General features: G+C 41.3%; 1 protein-coding gene across 1 annotated transcript in view; it reads left to right on the top strand.

Moving 5' to 3' along the window:
• ALOX5 (arachidonate 5-lipoxygenase) overlaps positions 1-17,710 on the top strand; it is a 76,971-nt gene that overhangs the window by 24,237 nt on the left and 35,024 nt on the right. The window contains exon 4 of the mRNA XM_043986151.1: positions 4,471-4,593. Coding sequence (XP_043842086.1) covers positions 4,471-4,593 — 123 coding nt within the window. The remainder of the gene's footprint in view (positions 1-4,470; positions 4,594-17,710) is intronic.

Below are 17,710 nucleotides of genomic sequence, written 5' to 3'. Positions count from 1 at the left end.
AAGTTGGAATCACTCATTTACCCCATTTCCTGTTCACTCTGTGTATTTCCACATTGCAGTCTTTTTGTGGATTTTATTCCATGTGAATTTCTGAGCCTCTTTCTTACTATTCATCTTCCTACATTTCCATGTCATGCTGTGTCTCAGCTTGATGATCCCTTCAGGCCACTGTCTACCTGAGTGCCAAACATTCAGGTGTTACTCTGCCTCATTTCAATTAATGCACAACATCTTTGAAAACAAAGGACAAACAAAAAGCACAACAACCAAAAACTCACATCCTTTACTACCAAGACCCTGCTACCTTTTAAGATGCATGTATTGAGGGGCAGCTAGGTGGCACAGTGGATAGAGCACCAGCCCTGGATTCAGAAGGACCTGAGTTCAAATCCGACCTCAGACACTTAACACTTACTAGCTCTGTGACCTTGGGCAAGTCACTTAACCCCAATTGCCTCTCCAAAAAAAAAAAAAAAAAAGATGCAAGTATGCAAGTATCACAGAACCATAAAATCTCAGAGATAGAAGAGACCTAAAAGCCATCCCATCTACTTTAACCCGTGCCCCTAAAACAATCTTCTCCACAGCATACCTGATATATATATATATACACACATATATATATATATATATATATATATTTGCGGGGCAATGGGGGTTAAGTGACTTGCCCAGGGTCACACAGCTAGTTAAGTGTAAAGTGTCTGAGGCCGGATTTGAACTCAGGTACTCCTGAATCCAGGGCTAGTGCTTTATCCACTGTGCCACCTAGCTGCCCCCATACCTGATATTTCTAAGACCTCCAGTGAGGGGGGACCTATTACTTCCCAAAACAAGTCCAATTCTCCTTTATTAGTAGCCTTCAGCTTCTGCCCATTGCTTCCTAGGACTAAACAGAACAAGTCTCTTTTTATTTTGGAGATGGGGCAGGGCAATGAAGGTTAAGTGACTTGTCCAGGGTCACACAGCTAGTATCAAGTGTCTGAACTCAGGTCCTTCTGAATCCAGGGCCAGTGCTTTATCCACTGCGCCACCTAGCTGCCTCCAAACAGAACAAGTCTCAACCCTCTTCCCAATGGGAGCCCATCAAATACCTGATGACAGTGATTTTGAGCTCCCTAAGCTCTTTCTCAGGCTAAACACTTCTAGTTCCTTTCATCAATTCTCCTCTTACATGAATTGGACAAGAATGCTCACACCAAAACAGTTTAGACCCAGAGCCTTTATTACCTTTTGAAAATTCATGAATCTTCTAGTTTGAGATTAAATCTCAGGCATTCACTTACTTGAATACACCAAGGATTTTTAAAATTCTTTTCTTTGGCCACTTCCTCTCTATTTTAGTTACACTTTCCCCTCCATTTTCTTTTTCTTTCTTTTTTTTTTAAGTAGGGCAATGAGGGTTAAGTGACTTGCCCAGGGTCACACAGCTAATTAAGTGTCAAGTGTCTGAGGTTGGATTTGAACTCAGGCCTCCTAAATCCAAGGCTGGTGCTTTATCCACTATGCCACCTAGTTGCACCCCCACCCCCTCCATTTTCAAACATCGGCTTAAGGTTTTTTTTCCACTTTCAATTGCTTCCTCTTTGGATTGTTTATTCATCACATCATATTTCCTTCTTCCCATTTGGGTTTTAATTCAGGAAGCTCTGAATTTTGCACTGTTTGCAAAAAAATAATTCTTTTTAAAAAAAATCCTTAGCTCTCTGGATGTAAATATAGTGCTTTGAGGAAAAATAACTGAGGAGATGCAGTTTAAGGACAAACTCTCCATATGAAAAAGCCAAGAAACACATACACACAACTATTGATTTTTTCTTATCAGACAATGTTTTATTGCTATAAGAAGCTCCCTCCCAATAAGAAACTCCCTTTACTAATGCAAAACAATACCTGTCCCTAAACTTTTAGTCATAGAAAGTCATATGGAGTTAAGTGACTTGTCCAGGATCACACAGCTAAGATGTATCAAAGGCAAGACTCAAGACCAGGTCTTTCTGACTCTAAAGTTAGCTCTTTATCTACTATGCCAAGCTGCTGTTCTGACCTTTTATTAACTCCATAAAATTCTCTTTTCTCTAATGTGTAAGAACGTAAGCTCTTAGAGGAGACAGCATACTACAACAGAAAGAACACTGACCTTGGAGTCAGGAGACCTGAATTCTAATCCTGGCTCTGCCATTTATTACCCGTGTCACCTTGGACAAGTCACTTGGATTAGTCAGAAAGACTAGGGATGTTCAGCTTGAAGAAGAGAAGACTTGGGGGTTGAGTGGGGAACATGGCAGCGATCTTCAAGTATTGGAAGGGTTGTTTCACAGCAGAGGGATGAGATTTGTTCTGCTTGGCCCTGAAGGGTAGACCTAAGAGCAATGGGGGAGGGAGGGAGGGAGGTTTCAGGATGGTAGACTTAGGCTTGATACAGGGAGAAACTTCCGGATAATTAGAACCAGTCAAAGGTAGATTGGGTTGCTTCAGCAGGTAATGAGCTCCTCATTACTGAAGGTCTTCAAATAAATACTGGTAGTGGTGTTCAGATATGGGTTGCACCACATGGCTGCTGAAGGTACTTCCAATTCTGAGATTCAAGGGTTCTGGATGCATGTTCTTAGAGAGTTCATTCCCATAAGCATTATATTTGTGAGTAGAACTAAGCAAGACTGGACAGTACAGAAAACAAGGAAAACTGTCCCTGCTCTCCATCAGCTCTGTTCTCTCATAGGAGTCAGGTACCTCTATAAGGATGTGTCAAGTAACAACAAGGGGGAGGCACGAATAGATAGGGGTGGGGAGAGGGGTCAGGAGGCACTTTATGTAGAATGTGACCTTTGAGCTGAGCCTTGAAGGAAGAGACAAGAAAGGGGTAGATTCCAGGCAGCTTTTTCAGGGAATTTGGCTGAAAAAATAAAGACAGATATATAGCTTGAAGTAATACTAATAGTAGTGGAATTGTAATCGTAATAGTCATTGAAGTAGGTAGTAGGGTCTAGTGAAGGTTTTGTTTTTATGGATGAGAGCGACACATTTGAAATCAGTAGAGAAGGAGTCAGTGTATAGGAAGAGACTGAAGATTAGAGAGAGGAGGGGATGATTGAGATGGCTTTCTTCTGGAAAAGAAGGAAAGACTCAAAGGTACATGTAATGGACAAGGAAACAAAAATGGTCACCTCATTGTCAGAGACTAGGGGAAAGAAAGAGAGAGTAGGGGATGATGTCACGGGATTTAGAGATGGAGAGAGAGAGAGAGAGAGAGAGAGAGAGAGAGAGAGAGAGAGAGAGAGAGAGAGAGAGAGAGGGAGACAGAGTGGGCGCTCACATCAAGTGTCCTCAATTTTCTCAGGAAAGTAAAAGGTGAGGGCTTCAACTGAGGTGGGGGGAGCCATGGCAAGATTAAAGAGAGGAAAGTAGGTTTAGAAAACCTCTTGTGGGGAGTGACTCAAAGAATCAAACAGGGAAGAATAAAAGGATTGCCTCACTGTGGTGAGGGCCCAGTTGATGGCCGTTGACAAGAAATATTAACATATACAGTTAATATGGTTGTGTGACTTTTCCAACTTGGTTGAGTAGCAGATTCATAGGAATAGAGGAAGTGGATAGTTTTGTGTGGGCTGAAGTTACAAGCAAGGGATGAGCTGTGATCGTACAAAGGGCAAAGGGATTCCAGAATAGAAGAAAAAAAAAGAGTTGAATAGGCTAACTATAGAATCGAGATTGGAGAGGGAAGGAAGTGAAGTCTGAATAGAGGTAATGGCCTGAGAAATACTAAGGAGAAGAGGGGTCGGAGATTGTCAGGGATTGTCACCTGACAATCAGACTGAAGAATAGATTTAGAAGTGTGAGGAGAGAGAGAGAGAGAGAGAGAGAGAGAGAGAGAGAGAGAGAGAGAGAGAGAGAGAGAGAGAGAGAGAGATTCGGTGATAGGAAGCTGTAGTAGTCAGGTTGCAGAATATCAAAATTTTGAATGAAGCAAATGGAACGTTTGTGGGTGATAGTGAGATATAGTGTGTGATGATGGTTTAGGTGTGATTGACAGAGGTTGGGGAATTTGAGAGAATGTCAGCATGGATATTGAAGTCCTGTAGTATAATGGTGGGAGTTGGGGAGAAGAGGAAGATAGTGAGGCAGGTCCTGAACTTGATAAAGGAGGGAGAATGACACTGGGGGCAGAAGACAACCATTATCTCAATTGGGTAGGAAATGTGAAGACCTTGATCAATATTAGCATTGGATAGTAGGGATAGAAAGGTGGTTTGGAGCCAGATGGTGAAGGGCTTTACATCCCAGATATTTGATCTTAGAGGTAATAGGGAGCCACTGGAGTTTATTGAGTAGAGTAGTGACATGGTCAGATCCATGCTTTAAGAAAGTCACTTTGGCACATCTTGGTTTCATTCTTTTGATTAACAGTTTCTCTTGAACTTCCCTACAGTTTTTCTCAGCTCCATTTTCCTTCTTCTTCTTCCTACTCAGGTGGATGGAGTGGAACCCTGGATTCCCCTTAAGCATCGATGCCAAATGTCACAGTGATTTGCCACGTGACATCCAATTTGATAGTGAGAAAGGAGTGGACTTTGTTCTGAACTACTCCAAAGCGTAAGTCTTTAAGTGCCTAAGAGCTTGACAACAGCTCAGACCTACAAGCCCAGGGGGCAACCCCCTCTTTTTTCTTTACATACAGTTGGCTTTTTGAAAGCAATCACATTAGTCTTTAGGGAGCATGATGCTGATAGATCAGTTATGAGCCAAACTCAAAGGCTGGTCTGTAAGAAGGGCTAACTGAACAGCTGCATCTCTGATACTCTCAACCAGATTCCCTCAATGTTTGTGGCTTGGTTAGCAAAGGTAAGCCTCCTCTAGTCAGCCCTCAAAACACCCATATGAGAACAACTCAAAAGGGATTCTGGCCTCTGCCTTATGAACTCATGCACTTGTGACACCACCTGCCCCCTTCAGTTTTGTACTAAGTTGATCCATTGGGTATCTAAAAAGTTTTATTTTTTATCCCAATGTGTCACTTTTCCCTTCCCCTATTAGGATTAAAAAACAAGGAATAAAGGAACTTTTAAAAAGAGGGATAAAAACAGGGAATAAGAAAAAAGATAAGGCAACAAGCACTTACAGAGCAGTTATTTATATGCCAAGCACTGGGCTAAGTCCTAGGGATATAAACACAAGCAGAAAGAAAGACAGTCCTGCTCTCAGGAATCTCCATTTGGATGGGGGAAGTGAACAGCTCAGAATGTAGGACAGGGAAGTACCCATTTTGGGGGAATGGTGTCAGAGTCTGGAAAATAGCACAGCTGGGAGGGCAATGAAGCATTGGTGGCCCAGGCCTGGGTCCAAAATGGAGGCCACAAAAGGACCTCACCAATGGGAGAAGGGTATGACATGACAGAGTGATCAGTTCCAGCATGAGAAGGCCCCAGATACTGAGGGAACTTCTAAAGGGAGAAGGAAACTGAGTCATGGTGGTGAAGACCATGGGAGGGGGAGGGGAAAGAGGGAACAAAACAGGCCAACAGAACTGAGCAACACATCACCAAATCCAACATTATGTTTAGTGTTCCGCACCCATAGTTTTCTACTTCAGCAGAGAAAGGAGGTAGGAGAATTCTTCTGCCTTTAATATGGGATCAAGCTTGGTCATCATAATTTTGTAGCTGTCTGTTTCTGTGGTTTTACTGCTGTTCTTTCTGGTAACCATGGTGTATGTTGTTTTTCTGGTACTGCTTACATCATTCTCCATCAGTTCATATAACCTGTAGGATGTTATAAATGATTAGTTAGGCAAGGTTGATCTCCACCCCCACCCCCTTAGTCTTTTTTGGGGGGGTGGGGCAATGAGAATTAAGTGACTTGCCCAGGGTCACACAGCCAGTAAGTATCAAGTGTCTGAGGTCGGATTTGAACTCAGATCCTCCTGAATCCAGGGCCGGTGCTTTATCTACTGCACCACCTAGCTGCCTCCCCCCTTAGTTTTTTTTTTTTTTTTGGTTTTTGGTGAGGCCATTGGGGTTAAGTGACTTGCCCAGGGTCACATAGCTAGTAAGTGTCAAGAGTCTGAGGCCGGACTTGAACTCAGGTACTCCTGAATCCAGGGCCGGTGCTCTATCCACTGCGCCACCTAGCTGCCCCCCTTAGTCTTTTTAAAAAACTTTCTTAGTGGTAATATCTATATATATCACAGTCACCATAACCCCTCTGAACTCTCAAAATGGATGGACAAATCATCCACGACTAACAGCACACTGCAATAGTCCCCATCCAGCTCCTGGGGAAGAGGTGTCCACAGCACCCAGCCATGACCTGTGGCCTGTTTAGCCATTGGGGCAGTTCCCTTTTGACTTTCCTTTCTAACCATCGAGTAGCAGCCTCATAAGCCTTAGAGACAGAATTCTCCCTTCCCCACTAGGCTACATCTAAATGATGCCAAACATCCAGATGAAAGCTAGAAAAAAATCAGTCCCACAACTTCCATGATGTCCCTATTCTTCTGACCTTACCCCAGGAGGCTGGGCCCAAGAGCTCCTTCCAGGGCCATTATAGCTCTACTGTCACTTGGGCCACACGGTGCTCCTACAGAGAACCCCTCTGCTTGGCCACATCTGGGTGGGACCACATGGATGATCATATTTCTTCCTCCCCAGAGACCAAAGTCTATGCTCAGATCTCTTAGCTCTGGATTTAGGCTCCCAAGTGTCAGGGCTCGGCTCATACACATAGTGACCATTACAATCATTCATAGTCTAGTATACATGGCCCCAGACTTTGAGTTAGGAAGACCTGGGTTCAAATCCTGCCTCAGAAACTTACTAGCTAGGTGATCCTGGGCAAGTTACTCAGCCTGTCTCAGCCTTAATTTCCTCATCTGTAATAATAGCTTGCATTTATAGAACACTTTAAGATTTGCCAAGTGCTATATGTACGTCATCTCATTTGATCCTCACAACAACCGTGGGAGACAGGTGCTGTTGGTAATCTCCATTTTACAGATGGGAAAACCAAGGCTGAGAGGAGTAAAAAGACTTGCCCAGGGTTCCACAGCCAGTAAGTATCTGAGTCAGGGTTTCATCTCAGTCTTCTTGACTCTGTGTCTAGTGCTCTCTAAACTGTCACCGAGCTACAGTCATCCCTTCTACAACTGTGGCTTTGATATATCACAGGTTAGTGAAAGAAATTAAATGGGAATTTGGCAGGGGGGAGTTTTGTAGAAGCCACAGATGACACGCAAAGGCCAGCAGATGACACAGAAAAAGTTTAGAAACTCAGAAATGCATAAAATATGTGTACAGAACTGTATAATATCAACATATTTTATCTTTTAAAACCATAAATATGCACAGTTCTTAAAAAATTTAAAATACGGAAAAAGTTAAAGTTTGCAAAAAAGAACGTGAGAGCCAGCACTCAACAAAGGCTAGAAATGGAGAGATAATCTAAAGTTTAGTAATTCATAAATGCATAAGATGTATGTACTATTATATATAATATTACCTGTACAGTATGTATTTTGCTGTTTAATAACATAAATGAACAGCTACACATTTTAGGTATTTTTTTGGGGGGGGGAGCAGGGTAATGAGGGTTAAGTGACTTGCCCAGGGTCACACAGCTAGTAACTGTCAAGTGTCTGAGGCCGGACTTGAACTGAGGTCCTCCTGAATCCAGGGCCAATGCTTTATCTATTGCGCCACCTAGCTGCCCCCCCCCATTTTGTTTTTCTTAAAATTAAATCAATAGTAAAAACCTGCAGTTCTGTGCACCGGTTTGAGGATGTCAAGCATGTTTACCGCAATGTCTCATGTGACATCTTGCGGTGACTCTCAGTGATCTTTACATCTCGAGTTTCTCCTATCCTGTATTATTTAAATGCCACAAACTCTATTAAAATCATGGGTCCCAATCATAATATTCCTAGTGGTTCAGAAAGTATTCTTTCATACAGTATTTTTACTTAACATTGACCTACATATAGCTTTCTAACAAATACTTAACCCAAATTTTACAACAAGGTACAGTAAACAGCCCATAAAAGAAAAAGAAAAGTCAGACTTCTTCTCTGGTATGAAGGGGGGGCCAAAAAAAATTGGGGTGGGGTGGGGCAATGGGGGCTAAGTGACTTGCCCAGGGTCACACAGCTAGTAAGTGTCAAGTGTCTGAGGCCGAATTTGAACTCAGGTCCTCCTGAATCCAGGGCTGGTGCTTTATTCACTGTGCCACCTAGCTGGCCCCTAGGGCCAAAAAATTTTATGTGGATTTTCTAGATCGTGGGGGTGCCATGTCCCTAACCCTCTGTGATGTGGAAGGGACCACTGTACTTCTTGGTATAAAATGAGTTGGATTGGACTGGATGGTCTCTCAGATCCTTTTAGCACTAAACTGATTATCATGTGGTCCTTCATAGCATGACAGGCATCCAGGGCAGGAGGTGAATAGAGAGGAAGACTTGGAGTTGGGAAGACCTGAGTTCCAATGCAGCCTCAGCCATTCATTAGTTAGTGCGACTCCGGACTCAGGGTCCTCTCAGCCTCAGGTTTCTCATCTATAAATAAGAAGAATAACAGGGTTGTGAGGATCAAATTAGAGCATTTCCGCAAAGTGCTTTGTAAACCTTACAAGCTCTATCTATTTGTTAGCTCTTGTTATGATCATCCTGACGTGGTATTTATTAAATTGACCATACTTCCCCTTGTAACATCTCTCACATACACAACTCAGTTGAACAAAATGGTTATTAAATGCCTATCTATCACTACATTGGTGTAGCATTTTAAAATTTACAAAATGCTGTCACCACAACAACCTCATGAGGCAGCTGGGTAGTGCAAATATTATAACTCTTTTACAGAATAGGAAACTGAGGCTGGGAACTGTTAACTTGTCCGAGGTCATGTAGCTAATACTTGACAGAGCCAAGGTTTGAGGTCAGGCCTTTTGTGTGCAAATACTCATGCCAGGCACTCAGATGATTAAGATATTGTGGGTAGAACTTACACTCTAGTAGGGAGATGGTAGACAGAGAGCCTGGAAGATGATGTCAGTTATTTCCTGGTCAGTTATTCATCACTGGTGCAAGACAGAGCATAAAGCACAGCTCCTCACCAAGCACTGGGTGTTGTCTGAGCAAGTAAAATTCATTTCCAGCTGTGGGAGGAAGCATAATTTAAGCTGGATCTTTAAGGGAAGAGAAGAGGAGGAAGCCAAGGATAGATCTGGAACAAATAGAGGAAGGGAATAGAGATAGGCACTTTCTAAATGTTGTTTGAAATTATCAACATCTGTTTGTTTGGAATCCTGAAATGATTGTTAGAGACTTTGACTAGAACCCTCAGAACATGGTGGAGAGTGGTATATGATAAAGCTGGAAAAATGAGAGTGGGCATCAGATTGATCATAGGAAGATAGATTTAGAACTGAACAATCATAAACAAATAAAAATATTCCAATATACAAAGAAGGAGAAAGAGGATTTGTGTAAAAGACTGGGAACTCCTGTTGCGTAGAGTTTGTTTTCTTCAAGTATGTAGAATTTAGCAAGGTAGTAACAAAATTGTTCTAATCGTGTTGCCTTCTGCACTTGTTCTTTATTTTAAGAGCAGTTGAGGGGGCAGCTAGGTGTCACAGTGGATAGAGCACCGGCCCTGGATTCAGGAGTACCTGAGTTCAAATCCAGCCTCAGACACTTAACACTTACTAGCTGTGTGACCCTGGGCAAGTCACTTAACCCCAATTGCCTCACTTAAAAAAAAAAGAGCAGTTTAAAAGTAAATTTCTTTTATGTCTTTTGTTTTCACATCACCTACATTTCTCAATTCTACCTCATCCCCATCCCCCTCACAGCAAGGAAGAGAATTATAACAAAGAAAGAAAAAAATTAACAGCTCACCAAAAGTAAGCAATATATAACAAAAGTCTTCAGTGTTCCACACCCATAGTCTCCTACTCTGCAAAGAAGCAGAAAAAGATGCCTTCTCAGATCTCATCTTTTGGGCCAGGATGCTTGGTCATAAACCTTTTACAACATTCAGTTTTATATATTTTGTCATTCTTTCCATTTCTGTTGTCAAGGTCATCGTGTATATTATTTTCCTTGTTCCGCTCATTTCACTTTGCATCAGTTCACTTAAGTCTTCCCATGCTGCTCTGTATTCATAACATTCCCTTTCTTACAGCTCAATAATATTTTATTTCATTCATGTACTGTAAGCGGTTCAGCCATTTTCTAATCTATGAGGATCTACTTTTTGGGGGGTTCTTTGTCACCACAAAAAGTGCTGCTGTGAATATTTGGGTGTATATGGGACCTTTATTTTTGTGGTTGATCTCCTTGAGGTATAGCCTAGCAGTGAGATCTCTGGGTCAAAAGGATGGAAAAATTTAATCACTTTCTTCAGGGTTTCAAATCACTTTCCAGAATGATTAGACCAACTCGCATCTCCATTAAGAGATGCCCATCTTTCTACAACCCTAACCCCAATGTTGATTATTCCCATCTTCTGTAGGTTAATATTTTTTGCAAATTTTTTGAATCCCCATAATTTGTTATGAGACATGGCTTCCTTCACTTCTTGTATCTAGTCAGTTAACACATGCTATTGATTCTAGCTCTGAACTCATCACATCCCTATATTCCCACTACTAACACTCCAGTCACAGGTTTCTACTACCATCTTCCAGGACTTTTGAAATGGCTTCCTCTGTAGATTCCCTTCTTTTAGCCTCTTCCTCTCCTTTATCTCAGTACTAGATGAATCTTTTAAAAATCTAAAATGTCACTCTAGTGCTCAAAAATAGTTTAATGATCCTTCCTACTTACTGACCAAATGTAGTTGACTGCTTACCCTCACATTCAAGACCCTCAGAGAGAGGCAACATGATGCTAAGGAAAGAGTTCTGGATTTGAAATTAGAAAGCCTAGATTCAAATCCTGCCTCTTTCACTTACTAATCTGGGTGACTTTAGGTATGCCATTTAACTTCTCTGAGACTCGGTTTTCTCATGTGTAAATGGAAGGGGTTGTGCTAAATAGATTCTAAGGTCCTTTTCAGTTCTAAATCCATCATCCTATGTTCAATCTGCTTACATTAAAATGGGGGAGATGATATGTGTGTCCCCTCAGAACACTACTACCATCAAGGGTCATAAAGGGACCTTAATTTGCCAAAGGGCGTGAGACTAGTTTTCTTGTGTTTTGGCAATCTTAAAAGAAGGATGAAAAGGGACAGGAAGATGCATATACTAGGAAGGGGAGAAGGAAGAAAAAAAGACAGGGAAAATTATGTCACAAAATTAGGGTTACAATTCATCAACAAAGGGAAGAATACACACCCAGAGTTGGGTACAGAAATACATTTTGCCCAACAGGGAAACAAAAGAGAAGATGGAAAAAGAGAATAAGAGAAAGAGTAAACTAAGGGGGAGATTAGTCTTAAGCAAACAAAGTCTAACTAAGGAGTAAAAATTTCAAAGAGGGGCTTTTGAAAAAAAGAAAGACAGAATAGAAACCTGGAAAGAAAGAAAAATATAAGGGAATAGGATGAAGGGAAATATATAGTTAACATTCACAACTGTGAATGTGAATGGGACTAACTCACCTATAAAATGGAAGAAGATAGCAGAATGGAATAGAATATGTTGCTTATAAGAAAGAGAAACAGAAAGAGGCACACGAAATTAAAATAAGGGGCTGGAGCAAAATTTCTTATGTTTCATCTGAAGTGTAAAACAAAAAGCTGGTAGCAATCACAATCTCAAGCAAAACAACAGCAAAAATGTACTTAAAAGTGACAAAACTGCATTTTTCTGAAACCATGGACAATGAATTACTATTAATACTAGACCCATATGCACTCAGTGGCAATGCATACAAATACTTAAAGGAAAAGTTAAGTGAATTTCAGAAAAAAAAGACAGTAAAACTATACTACTAGTGAGGGACTTCAATTTACCCCTTCTAAGACTTAGGTAAATCTAGCCAAAAAAAGAAAGAAAGAAAGAAAAAGAGAACCTAAATAGAATTTATAAAAGATAGATACGATAAACCTCTGAAGAATATTGAAAGAGAATTTAAAGGAGTATAAAAGTTTCTCAGCTGTACATGACACCTTCACAGAAATTGGCCATGTATTTGCACATAAAAATTTCACAAACACAGAAAAGCAGTGACATTAAGCACATTTATTATAGATCACAGTGCAATAAAATTATATTCAATAAAGGTCCACTGATGAAATAATTAAAATTGATTGGGGACTAAATAATTTAATTCTAAAAATGGATGGGCCAAAGAACAAATCATTGAAACAATCAATAATTTCATTAAAAATAGTGACAACAGTGAGATAACATAGAAATTTCTGGATTGCAGCCAGATTAATCTTTACTTGAAAATGTATATCTCTAAACACTTCCATCAATTAAAGAAAGAAAGACCAGATCAATAAATTGGCCATGCAATTAAAAATAACCTAGAAAACTAACAAATTAAACCCTTTCCAATTAGACACCAAAAGAGAAATCCTGAAAATCAAAGGGATCAGTAAAAATCTATTGAATTAATAAATAATTCTCTGAGACTCAGTTTTCTGGGTTTTCTTTTGTGAGGGGGATGGGGGTGGTAAGAAATAGCCATAAGGCGTTTTGACTTTTAAAAGAAAGAAGATTTGTAGAGAAGAGAAGATAAGGTGGTCAAGGACAGACTGAGGTTGGAAAGGAGGGCAGGTAAAGAGAAAAATAAACCAGGAGCTTAAGAAATGTTTGTTGAATTTGTCAAAAATATCTGGCTGCTAGTAACTCTGCATTAATCTTTGCATTTCATCCAGAAACTTGGTATTGTCTAGTCAGACCTCATGTTGATGTGTTTGGGACTACAACAGATAGTTTTTAAGAGGGACATCTGAAGAAGTCGTTATATAGTGAAACTGGGGCCTGGGTGTCCTGATCAGTCAGACCGACCTCTATCTGGACAGCCTCAGGCCCAATCATGCTTTGCCTCTTCCCATTCCACATTCACTTTGTGTTCTGGGAACTATAATCATATTAAGAATATAGCAACCGGGGGCAGCTAGATGGCGCAGTGGATAGAGCACCGGCCCTGGAGTCAGGAGTACCTGAGTTCAAATCCGGCCTCAGACACTTAACACTTACTAGCTGTGTGACCCTGGGCAAGTCACTTAACCCCAATTGCCTCACAAAAAAAAAAAAAAATTTAAAATAAAAAAAAAAAGAATATAGCATCCCATCTGAAATTGGAAAGCTTGTATAAACAAAAGTTGAGAACTATCTTTACATGTAACAGGAAAAAAAAAACCCTTTATTAATTAAAAAAAAAAAAGAATATGGCAACCCCTTCCTTCTGGAAAGGGTTTGTCAATGGACTTCCCTGTGGCTCTACTCACTATCTCTGTGGCTCTCCAGAACAAAATTCCCTTCTTTGGCCACAACTCCCTACATATGTTGTCTTTCCTCTGTCTTGCTTTTGTATTTGTAGGTGTTAAATTGCACCATTCATTCACAGAACTAGAGCATAGAACTAATTGAGGGAATATTATCATTGGCAGAGAGAAATGTTAGGCCATATGTACATGAAATGTGTCCTATCATAGGCCTTGGCATCCAGAGACACAGTCATGGTGCCTCTGGTGGACCTTGAAGCTCCTGTCATGGATATTAATTATTGCTGGTGTACCACAATGCCCCATTGGCTCTGAGATGCCGCTGCTTTGCCAGTGGGATCAGTGATGGATCTACCTCTAAGGTATTCCCTCTGGTAGAAGACAACGTTGGATACAGTCTTCTGGATGGCCTCTGAGGGTCTTATAGAAGGGAAGCTTCCTGAGGGGAGAGCTGTTTAAATTATCTTTTATCCTTAGCACAGTAGTGTTTAATAAATACTAATTTATTGGTTATTTTAAACCTGACTCTCAGGGGGCAGAATCAATGGTGTTCCTTTGACCGTATCTCACAGGACATCATTTTAGCTCCTCTAGCTGTGGCAGAACTGAGCTCATGACCAGAAGTTCCCTTTTTTAGGTGCACAATGATCTCTGACTTGGAGCCCGGGTATCTTCCACCCCCACTGTCCTTCCAGACATTGGGCTGTGGTTTTATGTTCTCGGAGTGTTTGGCTTTTTGTTTTCATCGGTTGGCACTTTGTTCCCAAGTTAGAAAACACCATCTTCCTTCTGTGGAGTGGTTTGTACCACAGATGACGTCACAGAATCATGGCGTCTGAAAGCTTGGGAGAGGGAGGAAAGGGGGCCGCCATCTTGTACTGAATCAGTCTTTTCTATGATATGGTGGGCAAGTGTTCATCTGGCCTATGACCTCTAGTGAGGAGAAACCCAGTGCACTGTAGGGATCTGTGTCTAGGGAGTCACAGGACCCGAGTTCAAATCCCACCTTGATTACTTATGTGTGGCCTTAGGTATATCTCAACCTCTCTGGGTTTTGATTTTCTCATCTTTACAAGGAGGTGGTTGGCACAGAAAGCCTGTGATGACCCTAGACTCTAGACCTCTGCCCCTGTGATCTTCCTTCCCAAGGCTTCCTGCTCCATTTTGGGGCACCTTTAATGGTTTAGAATTGGTTTTCTTATTCTGAGACAAAATCTGCCTCTTGGCAACTCCCTCCCCCATCCTCATTCCCATTCCTTCCTAGGTCTGTTCTTTAGAGATGGGTAGAAATAATTGTAGGCAGCTATTGCACCTGGAGTCAGGAAGACTCTCATCTTCATGAGTTCAAGCCTGGCCTCAGACACTTATTAGCTGTGTGACCCTGGGCAAGTCACCTAACCCCTGCTGGCCCATTTCCTCATTTGTAAAATGAGCTGGAGAAGGAAAAGACAAACCACTACAGGATCTTTACCAAGAAAACCCCAAAAGGGGTCATGAAAAGTCAGATATGCCTGAAAAATGACTCAACAATAAGAAACAGTCAAATCTCCTCTAGGATCATAGGTTCAGAAATTTAGAGCTAGAAAGGATGTCCAACCTTCTCACTTACAGATGAAAAATCTCAGTCCCAAAGAGGCTGAGCTACTTTTCCAAGGTCACACAGGTAGTAAGGGGTAGAGTTCAGGCCTCTCCTGCCTCCCAATTCAGCCCTCAGTTTCCTTCAGCTCTGCCTTCAAGAAACTCACAGCCTAGGAGGTAGAATGAAAAGCACACAAATAATTCCAGGGTAATTACCTCAGGAGAGGTAGGGACAGAGTGCTGTAGGGATTCAGAAGGAGCCTCAGCCAGCTGAGGATGATGGAGAGAAGGATCTTTAAAGAGTTGAGTTTGCAGCTAGAGTTGAGGGATAGACAAGATTTAAGCAAGTGGAGCTTGGGAAAGGAAAATGGAGGCATGAGAGCAGGGCATGTCTGGGAAACAGCCCATAATAATGGAATCAAAGAATATTAAGTGACCTTAGAGTCACTTGCTGCAAACTTCCCATTTTTAAATGTTTTCTTGATATCTTTTTTTTTTAATGTGACACTCATTACTGGAAATTCCTCCATCCTTTCTCTCTGCTCTTCCCTCTTGCTCTTCAGATCAAATCTTCCCTTGAAGCAAAGAGAAGTTAAACCACAACCCCTAATATAGTGACTATATATGACAACATAAACAGTATTTTATCCCAGAAGTCCCCTGCTTCTCTGCCTTGAGGGGACAGGGGGAGCAAAGCCTTCCATGTTATCCACAAGAAACTAAACCACAGAGAGGTTGGGCAAATGAAATACCCAAGATCACATGGGCTTTTTTGGACATTTTTGTCCAGCACCCTATACTTTGCTTAGAGTATAGTATGCATTATAAGGAAGTAGTAGGAGATAAGAATAATAGAAGAATTGGAAGAGATATCAGAAGTTATTTTTATTATTATTATCATCACCTAGTCCCATGCCTTATCTGAAGTATGTGCCTCATATAGCCCATCCCAAATGGACAGCCATTCAGACTGAAGACATCAAACTCAACACACCCCAAGGCAGCCCATTCCTTTAGTACAACCCTAATTGTGAAGAATTTCTTCCTTTTATTCAGTCAAAATCTGTCTCTCTAGAGCTTCTATCCATTGGTCTTAGTTCTGCTGCTTGGGCTAAACAGAATAAGTCTAATATCTTTTTGTCCATGACAATCTAGGGATATGCTGGTAAATGTCTAACACTTAGCTAGCTCAAAAAAATGTATGCATCGCATACTTTAATATTTAATCTTCTTTATTAAAATTTTCTCTATCACTCTCTTTTTTTCCTTTTCCTTTTTTTTTTTTTTTTTGGTGAGGCAATTGGGGTTAAGTGACTTGCCCAGGGTCACACAGCTAGTAAGTGTTAAGTGTCTGAGGCCAGATTTGAACTCAGGTCCTCCTGAATCCAGGGCCAGTGCTCTATCCATTGTGCCACCTAGCTGCCCCTCTCTATCACTCTTTTTTTTTTTTTTGTGAGGCAATTGGGGTTAAGTGACTTGCCCAGGGTCACACAGCTAGTAAGTGTTAAGTGTCTGAGGCCCAGATTTGAACTCAGGTCCTCCTGAATCCAGGGCCGGTGCTCTATCCACTGTGCCACCTAGATGCCCCTCTCTATCACTCTCTTAAGTCTAGTCAAGCCCTGATTTTTAGAATTGCCAATTTCTGAGGCTTAAATGCTCACATTGAAAATTTAATCATCAGATGTTATGAATAGAGTCAAGCCAACCCTTTAGATATAGGAACACAGAGAGTATCCCCCCTCCTCCACCACACCATTTCTCCCTTCAACATGTGACTTCTCATCAAAGAATTAGAAAGCGAGAGCTCGAGGGGCTGTCAAGGCCATCCATTCCAACCCTTACATTTACAGATGAGGAAACTGAGGCACACAGGGGTTAAGTGATGCCCAAGGTCACACTACATCATAGGAAGGGTTTAGACCCATGTTCTCTGAATCCATCTTCTTTCCACTGACCCCAACTGGACTCCACATGACATGAATTTGAGTCTTTTTACCATCACGTTTGCCCAAAATACTCTAGATGAAGCCTAACTAGGGCACAGTCCGACAGGACCTCATCTACACACTACTAGCCTTGGTGGAGTAGAATGAGTACTGTATTTACAGTCAGAAGGCATGGATTCCAATCCCAATTCTGTTACTTACTAGTGTGATCCTGGCTTTGTCATAAGATCTCTGGGCTTCAGTTTCCACAGCTGTAAAATGAGGAATTGAATTTTATGTCCAGCTCCAGCTGAATGATTATTTTTAAAAACACATTTTTCTCTTTTGTCTGCCATAACAATATTCTTGACTTCTATTGGACTTTGAGATTCACCAAAGTCCTTCCCCTTCCTTGTCGTTTTCCCCCAGAAAAACTCAACTCAGTCAGCATTTATTTGTGTCTTTTATGGGCCAGACACTGGAAATACAAAGACAAAAAAATAGTCCCTACCCTCAAGGAGCTTACATTCTATTGGTGTAAAAGGGCATACTTCTCTCCATGTCTGTACTTGTAGCATTCATTTTTTGAGCACAGGTGTAGTACTTTTATCCATATTAGATTTAATTTTATTTGATTCTTCCAGTTATTAAATGGTTTTTTAATTAGTTCCTGCTCTATAAAATGGGAAGCAGGATGGGCCACCTCAGGCAGGTTAAGGCCAGAGCAAGGAGAGCCAAAGATGAGCCACAGAGGTGGGATTGTTATACAGGAGACAGTGGGGATCCATTGAAGGCTTTGAGCCCTGCAGGTTA

The sequence above is a fragment of the Dromiciops gliroides genome, chromosome 2 (assembly GCF_019393635.1).
Source record: "Dromiciops gliroides isolate mDroGli1 chromosome 2, mDroGli1.pri, whole genome shotgun sequence".
NCBI lineage: Eukaryota > Metazoa > Chordata > Mammalia > Microbiotheria > Microbiotheriidae > Dromiciops > Dromiciops gliroides.
This window is presented reverse-complemented; position numbering and strand designations above follow the sequence as displayed.